This window comes from Primulina huaijiensis, chromosome 9 (genome assembly GCF_012295235.1).
Source record: "Primulina huaijiensis isolate GDHJ02 chromosome 9, ASM1229523v2, whole genome shotgun sequence".
In the NCBI taxonomy this organism is placed as follows: Eukaryota; Viridiplantae; Streptophyta; class Magnoliopsida; order Lamiales; family Gesneriaceae; genus Primulina; species Primulina huaijiensis.
The window spans coordinates 23,122,964-23,137,533 of record NC_133314.1 but is presented as its reverse complement, the minus strand read 5'-3'; the positions used below and the strand labels follow the sequence as shown (position 1 = coordinate 23,137,533).

General features: G+C 31.9%; 2 protein-coding genes across 4 annotated transcripts; one reads left to right on the top strand and one right to left on the bottom strand.

The window, feature by feature from the left end:
• The first annotated feature begins 6,465 nt into the window (after positions 1-6,465).
• Positions 6,466-8,177, top strand: LOC140984754 (GDSL esterase/lipase At5g45670-like). 2 transcript variants are annotated; one of them, XM_073452365.1, is made up of 5 exons: positions 6,466-6,746; positions 6,877-7,001; positions 7,089-7,331; positions 7,423-7,763; positions 7,794-7,812. In XM_073452365.1, the coding sequence occupies exons 1-5, from the start codon at positions 6,500-6,502 to the stop codon at positions 7,795-7,797; spliced, it is 960 nt and encodes a 319-aa protein (XP_073308466.1). In that variant the 5' UTR covers positions 6,466-6,499; the 3' UTR covers positions 7,798-7,812. The 2 variants fall into 2 exon arrangements, with proteins under 2 accessions (XP_073308466.1, XP_073308465.1); XM_073452364.1 differs by lacking the exon at positions 7,794-7,812 and adding an exon at positions 7,826-8,177 and having other exon boundaries at positions 6,467-6,746; positions 7,423-7,678.
• An 821-nt stretch (positions 8,178-8,998) lies between these two features.
• Positions 8,999-14,544, bottom strand: LOC140984619 (serine/threonine-protein kinase 12-like). Of its 2 annotated transcripts, XM_073452165.1 has the most exons (12): positions 13,851-14,542; positions 13,279-13,353; positions 13,051-13,146; positions 12,880-12,962; positions 12,679-12,799; positions 11,811-11,890; positions 11,310-11,372; positions 11,099-11,214; positions 10,772-10,857; positions 9,668-9,789; positions 9,374-9,485; positions 8,999-9,290 (listed from the first exon to the last, which is right to left on the bottom strand). In XM_073452165.1, the coding sequence occupies exons 1-12, from the start codon at positions 14,187-14,189 to the stop codon at positions 9,216-9,218; spliced, it is 1,368 nt and encodes a 455-aa protein (XP_073308266.1). In that variant the 5' UTR covers positions 14,190-14,542; the 3' UTR covers positions 8,999-9,215. The 2 variants fall into 2 exon arrangements, with proteins under 2 accessions (XP_073308266.1, XP_073308267.1); XM_073452166.1 differs by lacking the exon at positions 13,279-13,353 and having other exon boundaries at positions 13,851-14,544.
• Positions 14,545-14,570: the final 26 nt, after the last annotated feature.

The following is a 14,570-nucleotide window of genomic DNA, read 5'->3' as shown; positions in this document are numbered from 1 at the left end:
TAGCATGAAGCACTTGCGATCAACGTAAATACAATGATATGATAAAAACAAAAAATTTGATTTTCTAATAAAATAATTTGAATAATTTTGTTATTTATTCGAGTTTAATCTCTTGTTATATTATACGAATAAATTAATTAAGAACTTATATAATTTATTTTCGAATTTTTTCCAAATTAAAATTCAAATTNACAAGCATGTATAAGTCTGAAGAAACGGCGTCAACTTCGTTAGGGAATACGTGTCTCGTGTGCATGAAACGTGCGGCGTTAGACAATATAATAATTAATGTAATACAAGAAACAAAAAATTCCAATACAAATTAGTATGATATTGTGTATACAGCAAGAATTATAATAATAATTCTTTGACATTTTGGTAAGATAAAAATGTATTAAATCGTGTAAAAAAAAAGGAAGTAGGATTTTGGGTAAAAGAAAACGATAAATGATGTAAATAAACGATTTAAAATTTTTTATGGAAATATTTTGAATCTTTGAGGTAAAAAATATTTATAATCTTTAAATATTTTGAATGAAATGCAATTGGAAAAAAATATCGTTCTACTTGTTCGACCAGCCGGAAGGCTGGAACGGAGTTTGAGGTAAAACAAATCGCCACCAGGCAGGAAGCTTGGAGCTGTCGTCTGGCTGATGATTAGATACCAGCCGTAGATTTGAAGGGATCGGCACGGGCTTTCATGCAACAACGCTTCTGCCGCCGTTGTTTAATAACTTTTTCCTTTTTAAAAAAAATATCAAGAGATTGCGTTTTAAAACGATTCATTTTTTTTTAAAAAATAAAATGTATATATTACTTAATTACATAAACAATCAGTTAATTCGTTTAGCTAGCTGAGTACTATATGAGGAATAAATCTAAGATGGCATATTTAAACGTTTTTACAGGAAACAAGAAATACGATTTTGTATTGTAATTTAGCATTATTGGACTAGAGAACAATTCGAGATGAGAAGGATTTGGTAGCTTATTGGATACACGACTTGACGTGAATTTTTGTTTTTTTGAAGAAAATGACACCCAATAAAGTCTTACTCAAGGGTCGTCATTTTCGATAACGACACTAGCCTGCCTCATCTGATTCTTAATTTAATCTGAGTGATAATATTTTATCTTGTTCATCAACGCTAGAAAACTGAAATATTCGCATGATCGAAATGTAAACTTTATAAATTTTATGTATATATCGCACAGTACATAAAGAAAGATTAATTATCACAAAAGAAAAATAATTTTGGAGGTTAAAGGAAAAAGCATAAATAAATGATTTATTCTAGCTAGTTTTGTCTTAAAATCTTAGTTAAAGTTTTAACAGGATGAATGGTTTGTTCAGCCAAAGTTACGCTGATTTGAATTCTATGAATTATTAGATTACATAAATTCTCGTTAAAAATCCAATGCGTTGAATCAATCAAAAAAGTTTGAGGGAGAACTGAGAAGGAGACTGACAGATCGATAATTAGCTTTCATGTTGATGTTTAAAATGGGTTTGTGTTAAAATGAAAAGTATTAACATGAAAGGTTGAACACAACTCATCAATACCTATCTCATCAGCACTACATCAGTGTAAAAAAAAAGGATTAAAGATGTATTTTTATCGGGATCGATAAAATAAATCGTACAACATTTCAAACATATTTAGATTTCTTAAGGCAGTACTATAATATGTTAGGAGACATTGGCCGTTGAAATGAAGAGCAAAAATGTGCTTGTATTTTCCTATTTATTTCATGCTTGGAGATTGCTAATGTTCTCTTAGTTTGGATTTACTTCGCTTGATAATATTAATAATCATATCCAATCAATTAAATGTTTGGTTTTAATATTTAATTTTGTGTTTTGATTATTTATCTCACGTCAATCAATCAAAATTTGGATGATCGATAAATTTAATTGATATATATGATTTTTGATAAAAACTAGTTCCTATCAAATAGAAAATGTTTCATTTGAATCTTGGACGTCGTGGCCAAGACTTGTGAAGTTCCATTATATGTTTATAAAAGTGATATTCAGGGTATTATTGAAAGTAAATTAATGGAACTAGCAATTTATTGAAGACAAATGCCTATTATTTATTCGTGTGATCCTTTTCCAGTATCATGACCATTTAAAATGGTTCATTATTACATGGTAGAGATCTTATTTTCTTGGATACATATAGTGACAGTACCATTATAGGACTTGCCACCACATGAATCCCGTCACTCCAACTGTGCCAACCGTATGAATTGCTATAGTCGCTGGCGTTGCTAGACTGAACCACTGCCGGGATACTTAAGGTTGGACTTGGATCCCCTGCATCTCCGATGATCACCATCTGCTGATGAAGTTCCATTAGGGGAGGGGCAGGGATAAATATTTGAACGTCTTCAACCCGCACCATATTATCATCTGTTCACTCTTCTCCCTAGACGATTCAATCTCAAGTCTAGGCGATTGAGGCAAAGACACGACCAACGGATCGACAAATCCATTCTGCTTCCTGATTTGGTTCACTTGGTGATTCGCTGCTTTGTTGACATTATTGGTCAGCTTTGGGTGGAGATGCATTCCTGTTCCCTGAAATAGACGATGCTAGAAGCCAATTTCCAAAGCCTGTTTCTGACACTGTACTCCCTTTTCATCACAATCCTGTTAAACATGCCCTATCCGCCCACAAGAGAGAGTTTCTATGATACAAAAGTTGTCGTGTTACCCATGGGTAGGCACTGTCTCGTAAAGGGTTAACAATTGCACTGCAACTAGAGCCACTAGGGAAGCATGTTCTTGAATCAATGCTTGACTATCTTGATTAATATATTTAGTGAGCATGAGAAAGCCTAAAGTTTTTTTTTTTAAAAAAATATATTTCAATTTGAACCTTAGAAGCTATTAATTTTTCCAAAAAGTAGTCCTTGTGATGCATGTGAGGAAAAGTTACAATTATCTTACTGAAATCATTAAAATGAACTAGACCTACTTTTTTCTTGTATGGGTTCCTCCTTATTACCACATTTTTAGTGACGAGTGTCAGGGGTCCATGATAGCGCTTATTACACAAGCACAGTCGTAGGGAGAATCCGGAGAATGAAAGGTGAAGCGGGGAGTCGGATAATAATTTACAATTTCAGTTCAATATTGAAACCTAAAATTGCCAAATTAGCTAGGCCAGGACTAAACGTTACTCAGCACGAGAGCGTTGAAATTAATTTGGGTGATGGAGACCGACATCCAACCTTTTTGAAATAGTAGCATGAAGCACTTGCGATCAACGTAAATACAATGATATGATAAAAACAAAAAATTTGATTTTCTAATAAAATAATTTGAATAATTTTGTTATTTATTCGAGTTTAATCTCTTGTTATATTATACGAATAAATTAATTAAGAACTTATATAATTTATTTTCGAATTTTTTCCAAATTAAAATTCAAATTGTTAATTTTATGTTATATAATAAATTATAATTAGCATAATATATAGAAAAATGAACTGAAACAATTTTTTTTAAAAAAATATATCCAAACACCACGTATAAGGCATAATAAACTAAAAATCAATCAAATTATGGACTTTATCAATGCATAAATCATAATTTGCATAAATTAAGTACACTAACGATAAATAATTATCAATTTAAAATATCATGACTAACTCATCAAAACTACCTCAAAATTAATGAAATAATAATATTGATAGTAAAATAGAACTCATAATATTTCATTTAAATAATATTTAAACACCTACATAATTTTTTTACTTTTGTTTTTACAATTTTATATCATAGAGAATTAATTTTATATCAGAATCGATCTTTTATAAACTACATTGATGATTATTAATTTCTTGTTAAATATAATTTTAAAATAATAAATAAATCAATATATTAAATGAAATAAACATTCAAATAAGATTATATGATAAATATAAAATAAAATCTAATAAACTCATACAATAATTATTAAATATAAATTTTAAACTAACGGTATGATTTTCACATAAAAATTTGAAATATAACCAAATAAATAAACTTGCATAAAAATGATAATTTTTTATTTATTGAATTAATTAATTTGATTTCAAAATAAATAAATAAATAAAGATGTTAAAATATCACATCTAAAAGCTCTAATACTTTGACAGATGTTAATCAATTATCATTATAATTTATATTTATTACAAAGATTATGTCATATATTATTTTTTATAGTAGAAAATAACTTTCATGTCTCATCAAAACAATATCAAAACTAATGAAATAATAATATTGATAGTAAACTATAACTCATAATATTTAATTTAAAAATATTTAACCTACTATAGGAATTATTACCTTTTGTTTTTAAAATTCTATATCATAGATAATTTATTTTATATCAGCATTGTTATATATATAATTGGTCGTAGTATTGAATATTGAAATCATTTGTTTTTGAGCTTTAGAGTTGTATCATAGTCAAATTAATTAATTATATTTTTGTCACCTACTTGACTGTAGATTTTTTTTTATTTTTTTAAAATTTCATAAATAATTAAAAAAACATATATATAAATTAAAAATTATAAATTAAAAGATCGTATACTACCAAATTTTGTGTATTGAATTTATAAATTTATCTGACGTATAATTTTTTTAAAAAATTGATATTATCATCCAATTTTTAAATATTAAATAAAATAGTTATACAATATGTGAGACAGTGAAATTAATTGTTTAACAGTTATGCCTTAAATTTTGAGAGCTGATTTCTGGAACTGAAGTAAAGAAAAATTAGTTTTGATTTTGGTTTCATTGTTCTAGAAAACTATGATCGAGTTTACCTTTAAACCCTTATTACCTAAATCTTAAACATTATTAGTAGATATTTTAAATACTACCAAATTTTTTTTATTGAATGTATAAATTTGTTTGATATATAATTTTTTTAAAAAAAGTGTTACTAAAAATTTTAAATTTCTTATTATAGCTAACTCTTCTAAGATATTCATATTTTATGATATTATTAATATATTAACACTCATAATTGTTGATAAAAATTCTCCTAAATAATTTATTAAACTCTTTATTTTCAATTTTTAGTTAAAAAACCAAAGNGGATAAAGGCTTTGGAGCTTTTGGTTTCAATAAATGAGGCTGTTGATCGAACAACTCAACAGCCTCATTTATTGAAACCAAAAGCTCCAAAGCCTTTATCCCATGTCCATTTGCAATAAATGCCATCCTTATTATAAGTCAATACAACGATAGCCTAGTCCTTACTGTATATTCATATTGAATTGGTGTCGCATTTTCTACCACATTCTTCGGTTTTAAATCGTGTTCAGACCTGGCTCGATTCTTGTGGTTGTATTTTCTTACAGTTTTTGTTTACTTCTTTAATATGTTTTGAGACTTTGTGTTCCAATGTGCATAAAATTTAAGACCATTGTTAGTACTAATAAGGAAATTATTAGTTCATATTGTGTTTATGTCTTATGGATTATTTTGGTGAAATGATTTCAAAGTGGATGAAATGACTTCAATTTTGGAAGAATTTAAATTTTATTGAAATGATTTAGACACGAAATTAAATTTTAAATAATCTGTAGTTACTTAAAGAATTGCAATTAATTTAAACATACTAACAAGTTGAATGGTTTGGACTTTTGATGAACCACAGTTGGTGCAAAATTTCATTATTTCTTGTTGTTTTATTAATAATTATATCAAATTTTTAACTACTTTTTAAACTACATCATAATAATAAATTTGTCACACCGATGACATTTGTGTTATGTTTTCAATTTTATCATATAAATCAAAATATCTTCTGCATATACATTCCCATTTATGAATTATATATTCGTTAAATTTTAAAATTACAATACAAAATTAACTGCTAATTAATTAAATCATTAGTGGTATTAGCTAGACCAATGTTATTTATACGTCATTCCGTATCATCCATCCATACTCCATTTAATATATCGAATTTACTCATAAAATGGATTATTTGTAACTTTAATTGGAGTGCATGTCAGATCACTCGGTTTATTTTTATTTTTAATTTTGTTCTACCAAGAAATCATCAATCGTTATTTTTTGACGTGAAGTACGCAATTACCTACCTATAAACTGTATTAGCCGAGAAAATATTAACAAAAAATATCGAACTTCTAGTCATTAATCAAACGGTAACTATACAGTGTATAGTACCACCATTTGAGAGCAGATCACTCGGTTTATTACACCTAATAGAGATGAGCTTTCCAATAAAATATAATATCAAATATATCTAGAAAGAATCGACATTACCATCGATCACCGTCAAAAATATCGCAGAACGTCCGCGTGAAATCAATGCATCTATCCAACCACATTTCTGTAAACTCCAAACCTTACAAAAAAAGTCAACCCCGCTCTGAAAATCTTGCATGTCCCCCATTCCCAATACTATATATATGCTCCGAATCATCATTTGTGCCTCAGAAACATTCATCCTCTTATACGAAAATGGGTGGTGGGTTTCAGATATGGATGCTGGTGGTGATTACGCTAGTAGCCGTTTTCGCTGTAAATCGGGCCTCATCGGATCCTCAGGTCCCGTGTTACTTCATATTTGGCGATTCCTTAGTGGACAATGGTAACAACAATAATATTCAGTCACTGGCCAAAGCTAATTATTTGCCTTATGGAATTGATTTTCCTGCTGGCCCAACTGGGAGGTTTTCCAATGGTAAAACCACCGTTGATGTCATTGGTAAGCTATTTTCTTCTTTTTACGTACTAATAATTTCACGAATTTGAAAGAATCACTTGATCATTAACTGTGTGAATTCTTTCTGCGTATCATTCTCATAATGTTTATCATTATTCGACATTTACTACAGCTGAGCAACTAGGCTTTGATGATTACATCCCGCCGTACGCCACCGCCCGTGGCCAGCAAATACTCAGGGGAGTAAACTATGCATCTGCTGCTGCAGGAATCAGACCGGAAACCGGCCGACAATTGGTATGGCTTTAAAACATCGAAGATAATGGCACACAATTCACAACAGTAGTACAAATGAATAATTAATGGCAAATTCTTGTTAAACAGGGTTCCCGGACAGATTTTACGGGACAAGTAAACAACTACAAGAGCACAATTTCGCAGATTGTGAACATACTCGGTGACCAAAACACTACTGCAAATTATCTGAGCAAGTGCATTTATTCCATTGGAATAGGCAGCAATGACTACCTGAACAACTATTTCATGCCTAGTTATTCGACCAGCCGCCAGTACACGCCTCAACAATATGCCGACGTTCTCATTCAACAGTATTCCCAGCAATTGACGGTAACCCTGTCTCAAATTTCAATGATTTGGATCTTGTTATTTTATTCTGGACGATTCTTGATCCTAATTTTATTTCAATTTTTTTGTCTAGACTTTATATAACTTTGGAGCTAGGAAGTTTGCTTTGATCGGAATAGGCCAAATCGGGTGCAGCCCAAATGCATTGGCACAAAACAGCCCTGATGGAACCACATGTGTGCAAAGAATCAACAGCGCAAACCAACTATTTAACAATGGACTCAAGGGATTGGTTGGTAACCTTAACCAGAATACAAGGGATGCTAAGTTTATCTATATCGATGCTTACGGAATTTTTCAGGATTTGATTAACAATCCTGCATCATTCGGTAAGCATACTGATTATCACAACATCAGATCATTCCGAGTTTCTCAGGATTTGATTACCAAACGGATGTACATGTATGTCCACATGTAACCCATGCAGTGCGAGATTCATTACAGCTAGCCTAATATACTTTGTTTTCCCATTTCAGGGTTTAGGGTGACGAATGCTGGATGCTGTGGAGTGGGGAGGAACAATGGACAAATAACATGTCTCCCGCTTCAACCTTCATGCCGAAACCGGAATCAGTATCTGTTCTGGGATGCATTCCATCCCACAGAAGCTGCAAATATCGTGGTCGGGAGGCGATCATATCGTGCTGCCAAAGCATCGGATGCATATCCCTACGATATCAGTCGCTTAGCTCAATCCTAAAAACAAACAAAATTTTTGATATTAGTCATATTGTTGTGTTTTGCATACTGTTGTCTTTTGCTCTAATACTGTTTTCGTATGTTTTGAGGAATTTATATGCGAATTATGTCATTTATCATACAATATAATGGTCAATTATATATTATTATTCCGGAATTATAATTAATTGGGATGGGTCCATAATACGAACTCCCGCAATATCGATTCGAGGCAAATCTTCCCTACTTCGAAGTTCAATTTATAATTCAAGTAAATCAAACTAAAATTTATGAAACGCGATTCATCTTATCTATTTAATATACTTTAATTCAATAGTGGAGTTTTATATGAAGCAAATTAAATAAATGTTAATTAGAGTTAATTAATAAATTACAATTATAACATTTTTGTTTATAAAAATAATTTATATTTGAATATCAATCGAAAATTATAGACAACATAANTTTTTTTTTTTTTTTTTTTTTTTGAAGGAACAACATAATTATTCTCAATGGGATTAATAAACAAAAGCGTAATATAACCGCAGGTGTACCAATGAAACTCTTGCGTGTAATAAACATAACACCGTTGAAAATTAATAATATTTAAAATGTGTAGGTTGAATATTTGAATGTTGAATATTTGAATGTTGAAAATAAGAGTTGTAAATATTGAAAATTAGTGTGTGATGATGTAGGTAATGATGATTTTATTTTTGGATTATTTGTAAAAATTTTCTATAAATAGATCTCTCATTTGTGAAGAAAATCACAATTGAGTTGAGAGAAAAATATTATAAAGTGTGTAGTGTTATTATTTTGAGAGTTTGAGATTTTTACTTTTTACCGTAAATTTTTACTTTTTCACAACAAACACATCATATTTCATGGAATTTAGACACAACTAATGTTCATTTATAAGAAACAAAAATTAAGCACTCAAAACATATCAATGGGAATTAGCTTGGACATGGCCAATAAACATTATTACAATAAAAATTACAGTTTCATTTGAACACAAGAGTAAGCCAGGTATATGATTATTTATCCATCAACTTTGATTTTCACCTGGTGGCTGCTTTCAAAAAAATACCATACCAAAAACAAAACAAGAAAAGTATTAAAAACATAACACTGATATGAACATCAGCAATGTAATGAAAAATAAAAAGTATCGTAGCCGAAAGTCTAGATGCTTCCATCAGATCGAGAGGAATGACCAATGCTACTGTCTTTCTTCTGAAAGCATTTCAATGGTCCAACCTGTGAACATAATAATATCGATGCATTAGGCTGCAGGTATAAAGGCCATTGCTTCAAGTAGCGAGAAAAGGATCATAGAAAACCTTCCATCGCCTTCTGTGACCAAAGCTGTTATATATGGCCTCCAGTCGAGGGATGATTTGCTTAAATGTCGGTCGATTTGCTGGATTCTCACTCCAACACTCCTCAATCAACCTGCAGGAAATTCACTAGACCGTGTACTAATATTTCTCTTATTTGTGGCATTCACAAGCCAAGCTCAATGGTTAGAGAAAATCTTAGAAAGAATAAAATATCGAATAGTATGTATTTCTCATGATTCACAAAGATATACGCAAAAACAAAAGAAAAGAACATTATTGGGAGTAAATACATACTCTTTCAGCCCATGGGCATACAACTTCAACGAGGCTTTAAAAGGAGGGCGGTCATTTGCAGCATGAGACTCTGCCACTTCATGATCTTGCTTTGAAGAGAATGGTGGGCATCCTTCGATCATCTAAGGTCAAGTGCATCACAAAGATAAATTTATCAAATCCAGTTATAATAAGGAAATTTGTCAAAGCCACGCTTCTTTGACCCAAAATGATCAAAAAATAATAATAAAAAATATTTAAAAAGATAACACTTTCTTGAAAAAATCCACAAACGCAGGTGTGACTCCTACCCAAATCTATGTCCTGCAAACTACAAGCTCTATTACGTCGCAGACCAGGACTTTAGGTGAAGAGGTTGAAACTAGGGAGGATGGGGTTGGGGTTATTTTTGGGGACTGAAACTTGAATTTTTGGAAACAAATATATACATTCAAATTCATATTTTTATTGATCAAGGATAGTGACTGCCCCAGCTCATTCTTCCCTGGATCCTGCTCACCATCAAATCACCTCGCATGTTTTTATGTATGGATCTCATACATGAACAAGAGACAAAGTGAATGGACAGCGCAATGAGAAAATTATAGATGTTGCTGCGATACCTTTGACATCAATTTGATATAAAAGTTTCAATTAGAATCGTGTCACATACTAATAGCAACTTGACATGAATGAAATGAAGTCGTAGTAATATGTTTTGTTATCAAAATACAAAAGAGTGTAAATATAAAAAATGTTAAAAATTAGAACCCAAGAAGAGGAAAATGAAATCGGCTGATTATAAGCTGAAAAGAGAGAGAACATCACAAGGAAACTTAATAAAACAGTAGCATTCGCCCACACAAATACATCACTTGTCACAGATTAAACTGCGTCCAATTTTTAAGTAACTATCTATGCCACACAGCAAGAGAAAAAGTGAAACAAATAAGCAATATCAATTTACAGCACATAAACGTTTCTGTAATCTAATCTGTTCTTCTCGTTTTCTTATCGCAGTTATAGTTCATCTAGCAAATGCAATTTCATCATCAACATATTGTTAGGATAAGGATTTGATATCTACACCTTCTTAGCCCAAACCATTAATGCTACATCCATTACCTCCTGCAAGATTAAAGCAAACGAGAAAACATCCACTTTAGTGTCATACTCTTCGTTTCTGAAAACCTCAGGAGCCACATAGCGACCTGTCCATGTACAGAAAATATGAGAAAGAATTAGCCATTAATCATATTTCTGGTAATCACCTCAATCGCCACACGACCCCACCACAAGTGAATGTTGAAATAAAATCTTTTCAAACTGCAAAATTCAGCAAAATTTTGATGTGCCCATAATCAGATGGATTCTCTCAGTCAAATTTTAAATGGTCTCATCTCAAAAGCGTAACAAAACAGTGTACTAGCTCTAGAGCAGAAAAAAGCTTACAAGTGTCCTGACAAGTCAGAGGCGTGACTTCTTTAACTCTGTTGGCAACCTTGAGAAGCTTGCTAACCCCAAAGTCTGCAACTTTCAGGTGCCCAGAATCATCCCGCAATATGTTTCTGTTATCTTAGTCAAAAATAAGGAAAAGACAATTCTTCTAGAAATTTTGCAGAAGAAAGAAAAGTTAACAAATTATGGAAGGATAAAAACTTACGAAGGTTCAAGATCACAGTGAATAATGGCTTCAGGTTTAAATTCGTGCAAATAATTCATTCCCCTGCAAGAACAATTCTATTGTGAGAAAAAATGGCTCTCGTCATCATTCAAATGATTGGGGAGACCGCAAATTTCTGCATCTATGACCTATTCATCATTTCATTTAACTCCTGGCTAACTCCTCGGTAAGAACACATTCCTTATTTTATTTTTAGTTTTCCAGGGCTCAGCAAAATCAAATCAGCTTCATAATAAATTTCATATAAATACAACTGCTCAGCGAGTTTGTAGTAGGGTGACACATTTTAAAACGGAAAAAGAGGTTAGGATCAGAATTGAAATAATTATTAAACAGATTAGGCTACCTATATCTAAAGCATATCTGAACAGCGTTTAGTACACTGTGTCAAAAACATATTAACCACCTAGATGAAACAAGAAGTGGTAGGAAAGTCTTGCAACACAAAAATTTAAAATCAACTTAGTATACATACTGGACCTGGCAATATCCATTGCGAATCTGAGTGATGTAGCTGGCTTAATAGAACCTTTTCTTTTTAAATATTCACACAAGTCGCCCTAAAAAGACCGAGGAATGTAACCAGATCAAGTCACGAACTCATTTAACTAATATATCATGATATTAGCAGAGGTATAAGACCAAATCACAAGTTCTATACTTGTCAAATAGAAAATCACATGTTCTATAGAGAATATATGGGAAGACAACTGCCAAAATTGAAATAGACATTCAATAAGTAGCTCATCTTTGCCCATTTAATAATATCGCATTCCTGGTGAATCACTAAGTTGCTAAGAAAGATATAATTTTCTCAATGAAATTGATAGATATTAGTAATAGGTACCAAATGCAATCAATTATCCATTATCAAAATTTCTAAGAAAAATAAGCAACAATTCCACAACCATTATTAGAATCACTTGGAAGTATGGGAAAAAAAAAATGAAACATGAATTTTGGAATTCTGTTGATATAGCAAGTGCCACTCTGACTAAAAAATAACAAAATGACAGGTTTCTACCAGCTTCCAAGCATCGTGAGACCCATGTAAGAAGTACAAGAAGAAAATTGACAAGTTCACAACATGTGATTTACTTCAACGGTTGCCTCAGACATAATAAAATCCAATTTAAAAATACAAAATATGATGATTCCCATACAAGAAAGGATTAAAGTAAAAGTAATTAGAACATAGAAAATTTCCATAGAGACATAAAAATTATCAGTAAGAACATAAAAACTCATGCATATGTTATATTAACACACAATCAAATAATCTACAAGCTACAAAAGTGAATCATAAGAAACAGAATCATTATCCAGAACTGCTTCCTTCATTGAAAACCTTAGATAAGTATTCAGTCACAATCATCATTGGACTACTTTGTGTCACAGCACCAAGAAATTGAACAACATTTGGATGTCTTATTCTCTGAAGCAAAGCAAGCTCATCCCCAAATGCCCTCCTGCAAAAATAGGGCAGGTAATAGAGCATGATGTTAAAAAGAAGTGCAGAACCCGTCAGTTCATTTTAAAAAAATCTCACACTTTATCCTCGTCAGCAACTTGCTCCCATAGTATTTTCACAGCAACGTGTATTCCACGCCATGAAGCTATTGTATAGGTTCCCTAGTAAAACACACAAACAATTTGTTAAGCGTGACATGACATCAAACGTGGGTATCTGATTATACAAGAAATGAAATTGGTAAAGTACCTTAGTTATTTCCACACTGTTTGTAAAATCGAGTTCTTTGGGATTAATCTCATATTCTGGTATCTCACGGGCATTTGGGACATGCATGGGAGCCATCTAAAGAAAAACACATATAAAACAATAAAGCTCCAGCATAGAAGAGACCATGAAAAGAGACATTTTACTAGTCCTGGAACTTTCTCGTAAATGAGAAACTATGAGGCACAAAGAGAATAGTAGGAAACTCACAAAATGTTTTGCACCATGTTTCTCCAATAGTTTAATCACGTCATGTTTCTTATAATGCACGGCATCTGCAAGAGGCTGTTTAAGTAAGACCAGATTTAGATTTTAGAGCAAATCAAATTACTAAACGAATCAAATGAGCACATTCAGGATTTCAATCGATGTTTCGAAATAATCAAACTTTAGCACTGGCAAGCTTTAATATATTCATTAGTTTTTATTATAAATACATTCAAAATTCAATGAGTTATTCGAGCCAAAGTTTCAGCATTTTCTTAATGGACGAACTATAATTAAGTTTGAACCAAACTAGTTGAGCTCGATTTCAAACCTTAAGATGACTAAACTTAAGCCCTTTTTCATTAAAAAAAATAATAATAATAAAAAATCGAGCAGCCTAACAAAAAACCACTAGCACAACCTGGAGCATTAAAAATGTCAAGTATTCAGCAGTTGTTAGTTTACAGTCCTCATAGATCTATCTAACGTAGCAAACAGCCAACAGATAAAGAAACACAAACCCAAGAAATAACAATCATAGACAAAGCCATTAAATTTTAAAATTCGAGTCATACCGTGCTTCCCCACCGATCTCTGGCATCAATTTCTGCAGCATTTTCAAGCAACAACTCGGCTACATCAACGTAACCTTGGCATGCGGCAACATGAAGTGCAGTCCGATGATCAATATCCCGGAAATTGACATCAGCACCGTTGTCCAAAAGCTCCTTGATGCCATCCAAGTCTCCCTCATTCGCCAAGTACATTAGCTTCAACCCCCGATCAATATCATTTACATCAGTAAATTCATGTTCTCCCTCCAAATCATTAAAGAACCCATTGTCCTGCTCAGGAGCCATGGACGATTGCTTCCACAATGTTAATCCCACGGGAGGGGTAATTTTCGAGTCCATTGAAGATTTCAATCAATAAATGTGTAAAAATGGAGAATTCCCTTCGCAAGAAATCACCAGCTCTTCAAGAAAAATCCTTTCTTGGCACACCTTTTTTTTCTTTCTTTCTTTCTTTTTTTTTTTTTTGAACTGACACTCAAAACGAAGAGAACAATGAAATTAAATTCAAACAGTCGAATTTACGCCCTAAATCCGAAGTTAAAATTCGAAAAACCAAGAATTCGAATATCACTGAAAATACAAGAGTAGGTCCCCGGCTAGTTCACGAGTACGATTTCTAGATTATCCAAAGAATCGGAGATAAAGAGGGAAAGACTTTAAAGAATGACGCAAGAACTGTGTGGAAAAAGTAGGAAAAGGACTGGTAAATATGTTAATGGT